The 14,912-nt window shown below is 40.5% G+C and overlaps 2 protein-coding genes across 5 annotated transcripts in view; one reads left to right on the plus strand and one right to left on the minus strand.

The window, feature by feature from the left end:
* Positions 1 to 884, minus strand: part of GMFB (glia maturation factor beta) — a 33,321-nt gene extending 32,437 nt beyond the window's left edge. Inside the window, exon 1 of the mRNA XM_033952658.1 lies at positions 764 to 884. Within this exon, the coding sequence (XP_033808549.1) occupies positions 764 to 766 (3 nt within the window). The 5' untranslated portion in view covers positions 767 to 884. The remainder of the gene's footprint in view (positions 1 to 763) is intronic.
* The window catches only part of CGRRF1 (cell growth regulator with ring finger domain 1), a 31,342-nt gene continuing 16,512 nt past the window's right edge, over positions 83 to 14,912 (plus strand). The window contains exons 1-4 of one of the 4 annotated variants that reach the window (XM_033952656.1): positions 83 to 177; positions 7,687 to 7,826; positions 8,576 to 8,753; positions 11,438 to 11,585. In XM_033952656.1, the coding sequence (XP_033808547.1) occupies positions 7,763 to 7,826; positions 8,576 to 8,753; positions 11,438 to 11,585 (390 nt within the window). In that variant the 5' untranslated portion in view covers positions 83 to 177; positions 7,687 to 7,762. Of the gene's footprint in view, positions 178 to 860; positions 1,089 to 1,196; positions 1,325 to 7,686; positions 7,827 to 8,575; positions 8,754 to 11,437; positions 11,586 to 14,912 lie in introns of those variants that run through there. The other 3 variants (XM_033952653.1, XM_033952654.1, XM_033952657.1) reach the window with 3 other exon arrangements.

The raw sequence follows: 14,912 nt of genomic DNA on the forward strand, positions 1-14,912 counted from the left end.
TTGTCCGTGGAAGGCAAGATTATCAGACAGAAACTGACCTATTTTGGGCATGTGATGAGGGCAAATTCACTAGAAAAGGGAGGTGCTACTCAGAATGGTTAGTGGTAAAAGGAAGCGGGAAGACCATCTAGAATGACACAGGAATGATCAAACAATTGAAAGAAGTTATAACTTGAGGTAAGAATCAAACTTAAATGATAAGTTGTTTTTTTAACCAAAATATTAGTCAATAAATTATAACCATAACCCATCTAAGAAATAACCAAAATCATTCATAATGCCTAGTCTTAATGGTGCCCAAGTTCGAATAACAGGAGTTCTATTAAACCTTAGGTTTAAAAATATATTAATTCTAACAGTTAAAACATCAACTATGTCGTGGGGTGACAGCAAGCTAACCATATCGACTGCACAAAAGAGTGCCCTTAAGAAACCTGCTACCTTATGCTAAAGTCAGATCTACTAGTACCAAAAGAACTTTCACTTCAGAGCCACAGCCCGCTCGTTGTACGATTGCGGCAAATGACAAAAGCCTCAACCGCCGCCTCGGCCGAGAAAAACCACGGCCAGTTTTGGGGTTGTTGGGTGGTGTATTTTTGTTGGGGGTTTTTTTTTTTTTTGGGGGGGGGGGTTAACCACCAGGAACATCCCCGGTCCTGGATTCTGGAGAGGCCTCACGGAGAAAAGGGATAAGGTCCAAGAGCCCACACCAGCAACATACGGCGCATTAGAAGCCACAGTCGGTCACACACACACCACTCACCATTGTCTCGTTTCTGCAGCCTCCAAACACTCCCGAGAGCGACGCCGGCCAAATCACCACCTCCTCAGGCCCGGCTCGTGACAATCCAGCCAGCCAATCGCCGAGGACGCCGGGAGGTAGCGGTGACGTCACGAGAGAACGGCGAGGCCCGAGTGTCAAAATTGTGGCAGTGGCGCGCTCTGGTGTTAGCGGATGGGCGGTTGCAGGCAGTCGCCCGATGGCTGCCGTGTTTTTAGTGACGCTCTATGAATACTCTCCGGCTTTTTTTATCACGGCGGTCTTTGTGTGCTTCATAGTTACTACCGGCCTAGTACTGGGATGGTAGGTATGCGGCCGGAACTAGTACCTCTTTCTAAGCCTGTTACGGGTCGCGGCTGGTTCACGATATTGTTGCTGATAGTCTCCAGCTTTGAAATGGCTTTTAACTGTCAGACGCTGAAGGGTATTTGAAGTACAGGTGTAAAACTTATCTGGACATTTTAATAATTTAACTTTTTACATGTTTGCTTTCTCTGAGGAAAATGGGTATTTGGAGGAAAGTTGAAATGCAGAATATTTATGGTGTGTATTATGTTCAAGACAAAAACTGAAGTAGGGATTCCAAGATACGATTTCGAAGCAACATGGTTTTTACCAAAGAAAAATCATGTTGAATAAATCTGATTTATTTGACTGGGTAACTAGAGATGTTTTCATTTTGGAATCATTTTGGGTTGTTGTTGTCCCTCCCCCAGCCCCCCCCAAAAAAAAAACCATTCTTCAGATGTGTGTTTATCTTTTTGAACCACTTTTGAAAAAAAACACGTCTAAAACAAGACATAGGAATGTAGGAGGGCCAGCATTTTAGTAGACTGGTTACACAGAAATCCCAGCAGAGCAGTGGGGCACTGCAGTGAACTTCAAATAAAAGGTCCCAAGTACATATCTCACCATAGCCCCCTTATGTTCTGCGGGGAGCCCTCCCAAAACCTACTGAACCCAACTGCACACAACACCACTAGCCCTTATACCTGCAGGTGGTCCAGTAGGATTTTTGTTGGGCTCAAATGCTCCACCACAAGTGTAGTAATTAGAGTGTGATATGGGCCTGGGTCCCCTTCTCTGCAGTCCATTGCACTGATCACCAGACTAGTCCAAAAACCTGTTTGCTGCTCTGCTAGGACTACTCAGAACATCTGAAGCTGTCATACATACAGATGTATTATTTCAATTCCCATCTTTTTTTTGGGGGGTTGCAAGGGGATCAGTAACCATTGGGGAAGTGTGGGGGATCATGTTTACATCATTCTAGTGGTCATCTGGATCAGTTTGGGAACCTCCTTGACACTTATTATGGTAGTTATTAAAACAGGTCTAGCCTCAAACATCCAAATTGTGCTCTGGATGTATTCTAAAATATTTGATTATGGCAGAAAAATATCCAGGTTATAAACCTGCCCTAGTCCCACCTACACCATGCCTCTAACATGCCCCCTTGAGATTTAAATGAGCTGCAGTAGAAATCCATCTAGAAAATAAGGTTTTGAAAATATCAAATTGGAAAAGTTTGGCGAGAAAAACATTCATCTGCCACTTTATGAATGTTTTTCTTTTTTGAAAATGAGCCCCAAGACAGGTAAGACAAAGGCTTTGGGGATAAATAATTGAGTGCTTAGATTGTACATCATTGTTCTTCCTAAGAGCTTTTGAAAGGGCATGCAACCCTGCTGACTTTACTGAATACCTGGCTAGCTTAACAGGAAATTTTGTAATACTAGTATTCCACTGCCTCTATCCAAATACTCTTTCATGCCACCCAAACTTTGGGGAGAGAACACTGTTCATATAATTTTCCCTCAGTTGAATAAGGTATGTGGAACTTGTCCAGATACAATGTCAATGGATAGTTGCCATACCCATTAAAAGCTTGAGAGAGAAGCCAGGATTTCATCTGCTTCCTGAAGTAAAGGTAGTCTTAAGATAGGCATAGTCTCCCCAGAGTGTGGGGGCTACTTGGAGGAAGGTTTATGAGCTGATGTCACATTAATTCATTTTCAGTGATGAGGGTAATAAGGGATGCTTCTTGAGAGGGCCTGAAAAGTGTGTAGAGGACTAACTTTTATTGTTTAGGCACTTTGATCCATTTTGACTGAGGGCCTTGAAAATCAGAACTTTAAATTTGGCCCTGTAAATTGCTGGTAGCCACTGCAGGGGTTTTTGTTTTATTTTTTTTTTTTTTGCAGGTACGGTATGAAATAGTCATGCCAATTGAGGTACTTTATCAGTCGTTCTATAGCATTTTGAATTAAAAATTGGAGCAGATGCAAACTCTTTGTGATATGACTAATATATGTGATATTATAGTAGTCTAGCTATGATATCACTGTGTAGGTAAGGGTTTGGGTGGGCAGGCGGGCGATGTCGGTTCTCGGGGGCAATGCCTCACATATCGGGTTAATGCACGGTTTGCGAGGCAAGATTTGCGAAAGTGTTTTGCTCATCTTGCAAAACATTCGCAAACCACGTTACTCACAAACTGAGGTTTGACTGTACTTATAAAAGACGGGTATCCTGTCTCTTCTTCAGATAAACCACCACCTCCTCAAAAGAGACAGATTGCAAAAATCTCAGAAGAAGCAACCATCCACTACTCAACCAGCTCAATCTTTTTGATCTGCTTCTATAGAGTATAGTCCATATAACACCTTTACAGCCTCTTCCCATCAAAGGTCATCTTCAATCTTTTTACCCATGATGGATTCTCATTACCAATGTTATGTGGGTCTTAAAAATCATAAAGGAGGGGTACTCTCTTCATTTCAAATCCATTCCTCCAAATTAACCTTCAAGAGAGTCCTCTCTTACATCTCAGCAGGCATCCCTTCTTCAGGAAATAAACGCTTTACTCCAACTCAGTGTAAAGAGGAAGTTCCTCCTACCCAGAAAAATCAAGGGTTCTACTCCAGGTATTTTCTAATTCCAAAGAAGATGGGAGGTCTATGCCCAATTCTCGACCTACAATATCTCAACAAATATCTAGTCAGGGAAAAGTTCTGCATGTTATCCCTTGCAACATTATATCCCCTTCTAGATCAAAATGAATGGCTATGCTCTCGACCTCAAAGAGGCTTTTACACACATCTCCATTCATCCAGACCACAGGAAATGTCTCTGCTTCTGAATAGCTCATCAGCATTATCAATACAAAGTTTTTCCTTTTGGCCAAGTGTCCTCACCAAGAGTTTTCACAAAATGTCTAGTGGTTGTAGCAGCAACATTTCGGACTTCTGGTCTCCAACTGTTTTCCTATCTAGACGATTGGCTAATAAAAGCCACATCTCCTCAGGCAGATTGCTTGGCAACCAAACTGACCGTAAATTTTCTTCAAAAGCTCAGATTCAAAGTCAACTTTCCAAAGTTTCAACTACAACCCTCACAACACCTCCAATTTATAGGAGCCATACTAGATACCGATCAGTTACGAGCTTACCTTCCTCAGCATAGACAAAACACTATAATTCATCTGTGCAATCAAGTCTCCACTCTGCAAGCACTTCCAACCAGAAAGTTAATGAGACTTCTAGGTCAAATTACATCCACAGTCCATGTTACCCCATTTGCTCGCCTACATCTCAGGGTGCCTCAGTGGACTCTGGCCTCTCAGTGATCTCAAGCCTTCGACCCACATTATCCAAAAAAGATCAATGTCACTTCACCACTTCAAAAATCTCTTCAGTGGTGAATGAACCCTGTCAATCTTTCCAGGGGTCTCCTTCAGGTTCTTCCACATCAAAAGGTTCTTACCATGGATGCATCCATGTGTGCTTGGGGGGCTCACCTGGACGGCCTCAAGATGCAAGGTTTTTGGAATTCACAAGAGATATTGCACATCAACCTTCTAGAATTAAAAGCCATTTAAAATGCTCTCATCACTTTTCAAAATACTCTGTCCAACCACGTTGTCCTAGTTCGAATGGACAACCAAGTTGTGATGTATTACATCGACAAACAGGGCGGTACGGGTTCCTCCTTTGTCAAGAAGCCCAACGCATCTGGAATTGGGCAATTTCTCGCAACATATTTATAAAGGCTATATATGTACAAGGGAAGTTTCAAGTTTAATCAGATTTGATAAATCGCTTATTACATACTAAGCGAGAGACATTAAAAATATATGTTGTACAGCTTTAAAAGGGGATAAAAAACAAACTGACAATACAGACAAACTCAGATACATAAGGAAAGGGGAAAGGTGAGGAAAAAGTTACAAAATTATTATTCAAATGAAAAGAAAGAAAAAGCAGCATATCCTGGCCGACAAACTCAGCATATTCATCCAGCCACACGAGTGGACCCTCAACTGCAGAGTACACCATCACATTTTCCAGTTATGGGGATTTCCTCAGATAGACCTGTTGTGTTTTCCCTCCATCACAAGCTGCCTCAATTTTGCTCCAGACAGAACTCTCCACAATGTCTCGGCAGATGCATACCTTCTGGATTGGACGAACAAATTCCTATATACGTTTCCACCAATCTCTCTCATTCTGAAGACCTTGGTCAAACTCAAGAGAGACTCAGCCACCGTGATCCTGATAGCTCCTCGGTGGCCCAGACAGCCTTGTTTCTCCCTTCTTCTTCACCTGACTGTCAAGGATCCAATTCCACTACAGATATTTCCTTCTCTACTCACTCAGAGTCACGCATCCATGTTACATCCCAATCTGCAGTCTCTACACTTGACAGCTTGGTAGCTTTCGATGCAACTTCAACAGATTTTCATCTCTCTGATCCTGTTCAAGCCATTATTGTTGCATCCAGAAAACCATCTACCCAGCAATGCTATCAACAGAAGTGGACATATTTTACCTCCTGGTGTTCGCTTCATCACCAAGAGCCTTCATCCTCTTCACTTCCGGTTTACCTTCATCTTTTTACTTCTGGCCTCAAAACCACTTTGGTCAGAATCTACCTCAGTGCTATTAGTGCTTTCCATACTCCTGTCAATGATAAACCTCTGGCCACTCATCCTCTTGTTTCTAGGTTTATATACTCCAAACCTCTGCTGAAACCACCTCCCGTTGTCTGGTATTTTAATATAGTCCTTGCCAAGTTTATGAAGCCACTGTTTGAGCCACTAGTGTCTACTGATCTCAAATTCCTCATTTGGAAACTGGTTTTCTTGATCGCTGTCACTTCTGCTCATTGAGTCAGCAAATTTCAAGCATTGGTTTCTGACCCACCATATACAGTATTTCACCATGACAAGGTGGTTCTCCATACTCACCCTAAATTCCTTCCAAAAGTTGTCACGGAATTTCATCTGAATCAATTCATTGTGCTTCCAGTCTTCATTCCAAAGCCTCATTCTCATCCTGGAGAAGCAGTTCTTCATACATTGGACTATAAGCATGCATTGGCTTACTACCTGCAAAGAACTAAACTACACAGGACTTCACCTCAACTGTTCATCCCCTTTGATCCCAACAAACTAGGCCAACCTCTCATCAAGAGATCTATTTCTACATGGCTAGCGGCCTGTATTTCCTTCTGCTATGCTCAGGCTGGGTTGCAACTTGAGGGATGTTACGGCACACAAAGTTCAAGCAATGGCAGCTTCAGTGGCTTTCTTACAATCCACTCCCATTGATGAAATTTGCAAAGTAGCCACTTGGTCCTCAATCCACACTTTCACATCTCACTACTGTTTAGAATCCTATTCCAGATGAAATGGTCATTTTGGCCAAACAGTATTACAGAATCTATTTTCTTCTTAATGGCCAACTCTCTCTCCATCCCATTGTAGTAAGCTAGGGAGTTCCACATGTGTGAATATGCTGCCTGCTTGTCCTAGGATAAAGCACAGTTACTTACCGTAACAGGTGTTATCTGGAGACAGCAGGCAGATATTCTCACATCCTCCCACCTTCCCTGGTTGGCTTCTTAGCTTGCTTATGGAACTGAGATACCGTGAGCCCTTGTCGGCTAGTAAGGCACTTGCGCATGCACGGTGCAGGCAGCCTGAAAGCTTTTAAGCTCTTAAAGTACCAGTACACTTTAGCACTGTCCGTACCGGACTCCATGGATGACGTCACCCACATGTGAGAATATCTGCCTGCTGCTCCAGATAACACCTGTTATAGTAAGTAACTCTGCTAAATTGTCCCACTGGAATACTATCCCCTAAAGCTTTAGGGTGACAGCTATGATAATAGCAAAGTATTCCGGTCAGATAGTTTATGGTATACTGTTGTAGTGAGACCTCCTTCTGATATATTAATCTCAATATCCCAAAATGGGATATTAACTGGATGGACCATTTGGGTCTTTATTTGCTGTTATTTACTACTTTACAATGTAGTATTGACTGTCTGACAGGAAAATTGAAAATTACTGTCACAAATGTTCATCGACCTTATAAACTCATGCCATAATACTTTACAACATTGTACTATATTATTCAGAATATTGTTTTTACCCATTTGGCACTCTGTAATTTTTCTCTTTGGCATCTCCATTAGAGCTATAATTGAATTATTTCACTTGCCCATAGGCAACTGGCCTTATGTTTATATTTTCTTAGCCAGCCATTTTCTGTTGAAGGGTGTAGCACTTCTACTTTGCTTGTAGGAAGAAAAAAACAGTTTTGTCTACATCTTTTCTGGTAGGATTATCCAAGACCTAAACAGTTCTCCTTGATGCCACACAAGTCTTGCTAGTACAGTCAGAAAGGAACTCATTCATGGTACCTGCAATAGTAAAATAACTTAGTTTTCTAAAACAGATGTTACTTATAGAATCTGTGGGGCTTTAACTTAACTCTGTGTAATATACCCAGAGGAGAGCAGGTTTGGGAAATCACCTATCAGATATGTTGATGTGGTGTTTTAGGTCTCTATTTCCTTGGTTACATGAGAACAATCTGATGCATTACATTTTCCTAGGTTTGGCTGGGATGTCCCTGTAGTCTTAAGAAACTCTGAAGAAACAGAATCCAGTTACAGGGTATCAAAAAAGCAAATGAGACAAGTGAAGAATCCTTTCGGCTTGGAAATTGCTCATCCAAATACCACTTCAATAGCAAGTCAGTGGCTCAATATATCTTTTAACTCTAGCTCTGTTAACTTAGACCAGTGTTCAATTAAGATGTCTGTTATTCAGGATAGCCACCATAGATATGCGTAAGAGATTTTCATACATTGTATTGGGTATGCAAAGCATATTAATGTGTACAACTGCTACAAGCATATATCCTAAAAAATGTGTAGCTGTGGAGAATGAGATGACATTGTCTCAGTCTCCAGTTATACACATATTTCAAATACATGTTTCTTATGTTTTTGTTCCCCAACTGTAGGTTATACATTTTATAAATAAATTTGTGTGTCCAATGCATTTAGGTTGATGCCGTCACTTCCTGGTTAGAAGGTTTTTTAGTTTGATTGGCTGAACTGTATGAACTATAAAGAGGAGAGGAACCATGTTATCTCACCCACTTTTATAATTGGGTAATAATATTTGTGTAGGGTGACACAAAAGAGTCTTGAACTGGCCTCTTAATTTCTTCTGTCATTTGTACTATTATAGTAACCAGTAGACCATAATTGACATATTAGAAATACATAAAAGCTAGATAGTACTGGAATAGAACATGCTCTGTTATCTGGCATTTAATATGGCCCTTCTTTACAAGCCTCTCTGGATGGTGCCATTTGCATTTTTGCAGTGGTCACATAGATATCCAAGTCTGTGCTGCTAAGCACATTGATGAATGATTGTAAAATAGCTAAGAAGTATTCTTTTTACTTTCATGTTCTATTTTAATTTTGGCAGCTGGTATAAGATTGATACCCGATTGTCTTGAGAACTGTATCCTGACGTGCTATTGGGGATGCAATGTGCAAAAACTGCATGAAGCTCTGCAGAAACATGCCTATTGCTTCCGAATCAAGACACCGCAGGCATTAGAAGATGCATTATATAGCAAATACCTTTATCGAGAGCAGTATTTGTATCCTTTTTCTTTATCAAAATGTGCTTCAAATTTTGAAGGTGTGAATATGCAGATAAAGGTGAGTTGGATGATGATGAGGGGCATTTTAAATATGACGTCTCAATCTGAGTTTAGACTTTTTGGAAGTGTGCCCAGAAATTAGGCAAGAAAATGGCCATTTTTTTGAAACAGCAAGACTTTTTTTTTTTTTTTTTTAAATGACAATTTCTACATGTGTTTGCCCTTACTGCATCTATCTTTTTTGACCATCTTTGAAAAATATACACATCCAAATAAAAAACGCACAGAACAAGTCACTGGGATATAGGAAGAGCCAGCATTTTTAGTAGATTGGTCATACAGACATCCCGGCAAAGCAGTGGAGCACCTTAGGGAGCACTGCAGTGAACCTCGCATAAAAGGTCAGGTACACATCTCGCCATAACCCCCTTATAGTGCATTAACACCTACAGGCATAAGGGCTATTGGGGTGGTGTACAAGTTGGGTCCAGTAGGTTTTGGGTGTGTTTTGGTAGGTTCACACTTTCCACCATGAGTGTAGTAGTTAGAGTAGGATGTGGGACTGGGTTCCCTTCTCTGGCATCCACTGCACTGACCGTCAAGCTACTCTTTGAGACCTGCTTGCTGCTCAACTAAGACTGCTCATACCATCTGAAACTATCATACAGGCAGGTATGTACTGTTTCATTCACATCTTTGGGGAGTAGGAGGGGATCAGTGGCCACTGGGGAAGTGTGGGGAGATCATGTTTACATTCCTCCAGTGGTCATCTGGTCTCTTTTGGCACCTTTTTAGTGCTTATTATTATTAAAACAGTTCTAGCCCCAAATGTCCAAATTGTGCCGTGGACATATTCTTAAGTGTATGATATGGCAGAAAAATATCCAATGGTTCCTGTCTTGTCAGCTCGTCCGGCTTATGCTGCCGTAATTTATATCCCTTCCTAAAGAAGGACACAAAACTAGTTGAGGGATATATAGACACATTGCTATAGGAGATTTTACATACACATCCACAGTTGCCACTTGCAACAAAGATCTCAGCGGACCGCCTGGCTCACAAAGATAAGTTTACATTTTCACTTTATTTCAAAATTTGATTTATTTATATTAGTTTATTTCACAAGGCGGTCGGGACAATAAAGCTGCTATAATGGCCCCAGTTGCAACTTTGGTTTAGTTTTTTAACTATTCCACCAGGTTGGGGGTCTGAGCACTTTATAAATATCAAATATATTACTGTTCATGGGTTTACCAACACTGCAATTGAAATATTGAATCACTAATTATATTGCTGTGATTATATTTGATCTCCCTGGACCTGATATTGTTAGAAAAACATCCAAGTCATAAGCCTGCCCTATTCCCGCCCACATCATGCCTCCTACACGCTCCCTTGAGATTTAGACAAATAGCTGATCAATGGCATAGATATCCATCTAGAACATATGCTTCGAAAATAGCAAATTAGAGTAGTTTAATAAGAAAAATGACTGCTCTTTTATGTCACATTTTGGATGTTTTCATTTTTGAAATTGAGTCCCTTGTTGTATCTTTATTTTCAGAAGGCATTTCACAAAGTCCCTCGTGACAGATTCTTAACAATGTTTTTAAAGAAATGAGAAAGGAGGCAGTGACCTATTGTATATTGGGAAAAGATATTTAAAAGATAGAAAATTGAATACAGACAACAAAGCTAAATGGGTAATTTTCTTAAATAGTGGAGTGCCCTAGGTATCTACTGGGAACAGTGCTTTTTAACCCTTACTAACGGTGTAGACTTGGGGAGAGCTACTGCTTCTTCCTGGAGGTAAGTGACATGGATTCTAGCTGCTTGTTGGGGTCCTGCCAGGTACTTGTGACCTGGGTCAACTACTGTTTGAAAAAGAATTCTGGGCTTGATGGATTTTTGATCAGACCCAGTATGTTCTACAAAAATTCTACTATAGGGTACAGAAAGGAGGACAGTGCTGATGAAATTGAGTCTATTTGCTGATGAGCAGAACTCCCCTGATGCAGCCTCAGTGAAAAAGGGGTCCTTGTTGGGAGCTGCTCACTGACTAGATTCTTCCAGCTGTTGCAATTGCTAAAGACTCCTGCACGTTACTCTTTGCATTATCAAGCTAAGTATTTTATTCTGTTTATAAGTTTTTCGATTTATGAGACATTCTACATAATTCAGTGAGTTTATACTGAATTGATATTTAATTGCTGTGAATTTTTCAAATATTTTCCATTATTTTCCATTTTGGAGACTTTTGATTAAAAATAAGAGTTTTTCTGACCAATGATAGTGATTTTATTCTGGGAAGCTAAGTACCTCTTTTTTGAAGTCTTTGAGGACTTCAATTTATTCATTATTTACAGATTGGGTTTTCTTGTATATTTCTTGTGTTCTTACATAATGCTGGTTTTAAAAAGCCACAGTAGAGGTTTCTATCGCGGGTCGGCCAGGTAAATGCTCCAACACTCATAGAATTCCTATGAGCATCAGAGGAGTTACCTTGCTGGCCTGCGGTAGAAATCTCTACTGTGGCTTTATAAAAGGAACCCTATATTTGTTGGCACTGTAAATGCACTACAGTTCTGTTTTATATAAGATAAGATAAAATGGGTACTTATAGCACACCTTACATGTTAAATTAAAGGCACTGAAATTATTTTTCCTTTACACAAAAACAGCATAGAAAAAAACAACAAAGAAGAAAAATATTGCCAGCTGACAGAAAATGGCAAATCTTTTGATTTTGGCACAGTTCCTAGAACACACTACCCATTGGTAGCACTGTTGACATTAGCTGATGAAGAAAATCGGGAATTGTATGATATTGTAAGTTATTTTAGAGTTGTAGTAAGATCTATATTGTTTGGGATGTTTAATTTAGTAATAGGATATAGCTATATATTGTTCATTTTGGAGCCTATTTATTAATTTGTACAGTAAAACCTTGGTTTGCAAGTAACTTGGTTTGCAAGTGTGTTACAAGACAAGCAAAACATTTTATTAAATTTTAACTTGATATACAAGCAATGTCTTGCAATACAAGTACATAAAGTATACACACATTACAACTGAGCCGATCTTCTCTCTCTGACACTGCAAGAGTGTAGTGACTGTTCTAAATGAGTGAGGTCTTGCAATAGAAGTACGTATAGTATTTTGTAGTAAGGTTTTGGGTTGTAGAACGAATCACCTGAGTTTCCAGTATTTCCTATGGGAAAATTCGCTTTGATATACGAGCGCTTTGGATTACAAGCATGCTTCTGGAACAAATTATGATCGCAAACCAAGGTTTTACTGTATTTACATATGTTTTCTCTTTAAGTATTGTAAAACAAAATGAAATGATGGCATGTTACTATTGGCATGATGTGATAATGTGTTGTACTACATTAGCACATGGCATGTGCTGGTCCCACTGCATAATTTTTTTTATTTATTTATTTATTTATCATTTTCTAAATAATTATCAAGTATAACTTGTACAGAAAGCAAAAATTTAAGTTTAAGGTTACATACATAATCATCATATTAAAGTTCAAAAATCAAAGAAACAAATGAATAATGCATATCCATATTTTCAGAGAGAAAACAAAAAGAAAATTCCATTATATTACTTAAATTTTAACTCAAGTCCACTTTGAGGATCTAGATGTACAAAGGACAGTTTAAATCAAGAAAAAGAAACAAATAGTGCTGAGATTAATCTAAGCTGAGCTCAAAGTTCCCTAATAACATCTAGGGCTAGATCTTATTGTCCTTTTCTTTTTCCAAGCGAGACAGCGACAGGAAGGTCACCAGCTGTGAAGGATCAAAGAAGACAAATTTCTGAGAAGAATAATACACTATGCATTTACATGGGTGACGTAAATAAAAAGTTGCCCCCAGGGCCAACACCCCTGGTTTTAATAGTAGAAATTCTTTACGACGCCTCTGGGTTTCTCTGGCAAGATCAGGATACATTTGTATCTGCATTCCTAAAAATGTTTTCATTTTATTTTTAAAGAAAAGTCTCAGTAACCAGTTTTTGTCCGGGGCCAATGCCACTGTTAATAATAGGGTTACTGGGACTGCCTTTTCAGTATTCGAGGATTCCAATATAGTGGACACATCCAAATTTTCTTGTTCAACCTCTTGCTGTTGTTTCCGTTGATTAATAGGAAGATAGTAAACTTGTGTAAATGGTGGTATCATATTTTCAGACAAACTCAAAATTTCCATCAAATATCTTTTCAGCATCTCCCGAGGTGTAATCATTAAGACCTTAGGAAAATTTACCAATCTTAAATTATTTCCACGGGAAAAGTTTTCCAAGGATTCTAACTTTCTTCTAAGATTGGTATTATCCTTAATTATTGTTTCATAAATTTGTTTGGTCTTAAATGACTCCTGGTTAATGCTGACAATCTCTTTTCTAAGCTCTGTTGTTTCCTGTTTTACTTCTTTTATTTCTTTATCATAATGTTTTATTTTCCCTTCTATTTGATTTAATTGAGGTTTTAACAAATTAGTAATTATCCCAGGACAAGCAGGCAGCATATTCTTGACTGATGGGTGACGGCACCGACGGAACCCCGGTACGGACATTTTTAGAGTGATTGCACTCTAAGAACTTGGAAAGTTCTAGCAGCCGCACTGCGCACGCGCGAGTGCCTTCCCGCCCGACGGAGGCGCGTGGTCCCCAGTTTCTTAGTTTCTGCGGAGCTAAGAAGACGCGTCTCTTTCAACGGCTGTTGAAAGCTTTTTCTTGTATTGCCTTCCCGCTCGCGTAAACCTCTGAGGGAATATTTTTCCTTCATTTTATTTTCTTTTCTTTAAAAAAAAAAAAAAAATTTTGTTTTTTTATTTCTTTCGGGTTTGCCCCGGCGGGGCCTGTTGCCACCATCGAGGCCTCGGCCTTCGATTTGGCAGAAGCCGTCTTCACGTTCATGCCCCCCCAACCCGGGTTTAAGAAGTGCCAGCGGTGCGCACGGCCCATTTCTCTCACCGACCCGCATAACTGGTGCTTACAGTGCCTGGGTCCTGACCATCGGGCGTCCACCTGCACCCGCTGTGCCACTTTAAAAAAGAGAACCTTAAAAAACCGTCAAATCCAACAACGGTTATTATTTGGTGCCGATATGTCTGATCCTGCAGCACCAGCACCGACATCGGCCCCGTCTCAGTCGGCACCCACCTCGTTGACACCGCACCACGTCGCATCCCTCAGGTAAGCCTTCCCCGCTGGAGCGTCCTCCGGTCTCAGTAGCAGCGAGCCCAGTCCTGCCGACCTCGAGGCGCCCGCGGAAGCGCTCCGCTCCGATTGAGGTCAGCCCCTCGACTTCGGGTTCCTCCTCTTCGGAGCGTCAAGCGGCACCGCAGGTACCGCAGAAGAAAAAAGCGGTAGTTTATAGTTTAGTTTATAGTTTATTTAGTTTTTGATTAAACGCTTTTTCGTTTCTTCAAAGCGTTGTACAGAATATAAAATAACAGTTCAACAAAAAATGTAACAATTAAAACATACTTTCTATAAACTACAAGACTGACAACAATACATACTAGGTTATTATAGACTAACAAACAATCAACACAAGTGGGAAAGGGGGGGAGAAATACAATTGATAAAGTAAATGGGAGAAACATTTAAGGTAAACACAAAAGGAAATGGGAAAGTAGATGTAGGTTCAAGAACAGATATAAATTAATCTCTAAAATACAATGTTTCAGTTAAAAGCATCTTTAAAGAGAAAGCATTTTAAGTTACTTTTAAAATTTGGTGCCTTCGCTGGACGAGCGAATTGCTGCCGTCCTGCAGGTGCAACTCAAGGAGCAGTTGCAACAGCTCCTTCCTGCATTATTGACACCGAGCCTTCCGGTCCCGGTCTGGTCTGAGCCGCCGGTACCAACAGTGGAGCAGCCTCTGTTGTCCGCGTCCACCTTGTCGGTACCGGTCCATTCGGCTTCGTCGGTCTCCATGCCAGTCCTCGCACCGGAACCGAGAGCTCAACATCAGGCTGTTCAGACTTCGGTACCGATGCAGCCCTTAACGTCTCCCGGTACCGTGCCTATGAGGTCAGGTAAATCGGCAAGCAAATCCCGACACCTAGAACCCTCCACACCAGAGTCTCGAGACCGTAGCTCCCATATTAGGGATCCTGATCTGTGGGGTGACTCCGA

This window comes from Geotrypetes seraphini, chromosome 7 (assembly GCF_902459505.1).
Source record: "Geotrypetes seraphini chromosome 7, aGeoSer1.1, whole genome shotgun sequence".
NCBI classification, from domain to species: Eukaryota; Metazoa; Chordata; class Amphibia; order Gymnophiona; family Dermophiidae; genus Geotrypetes; species Geotrypetes seraphini.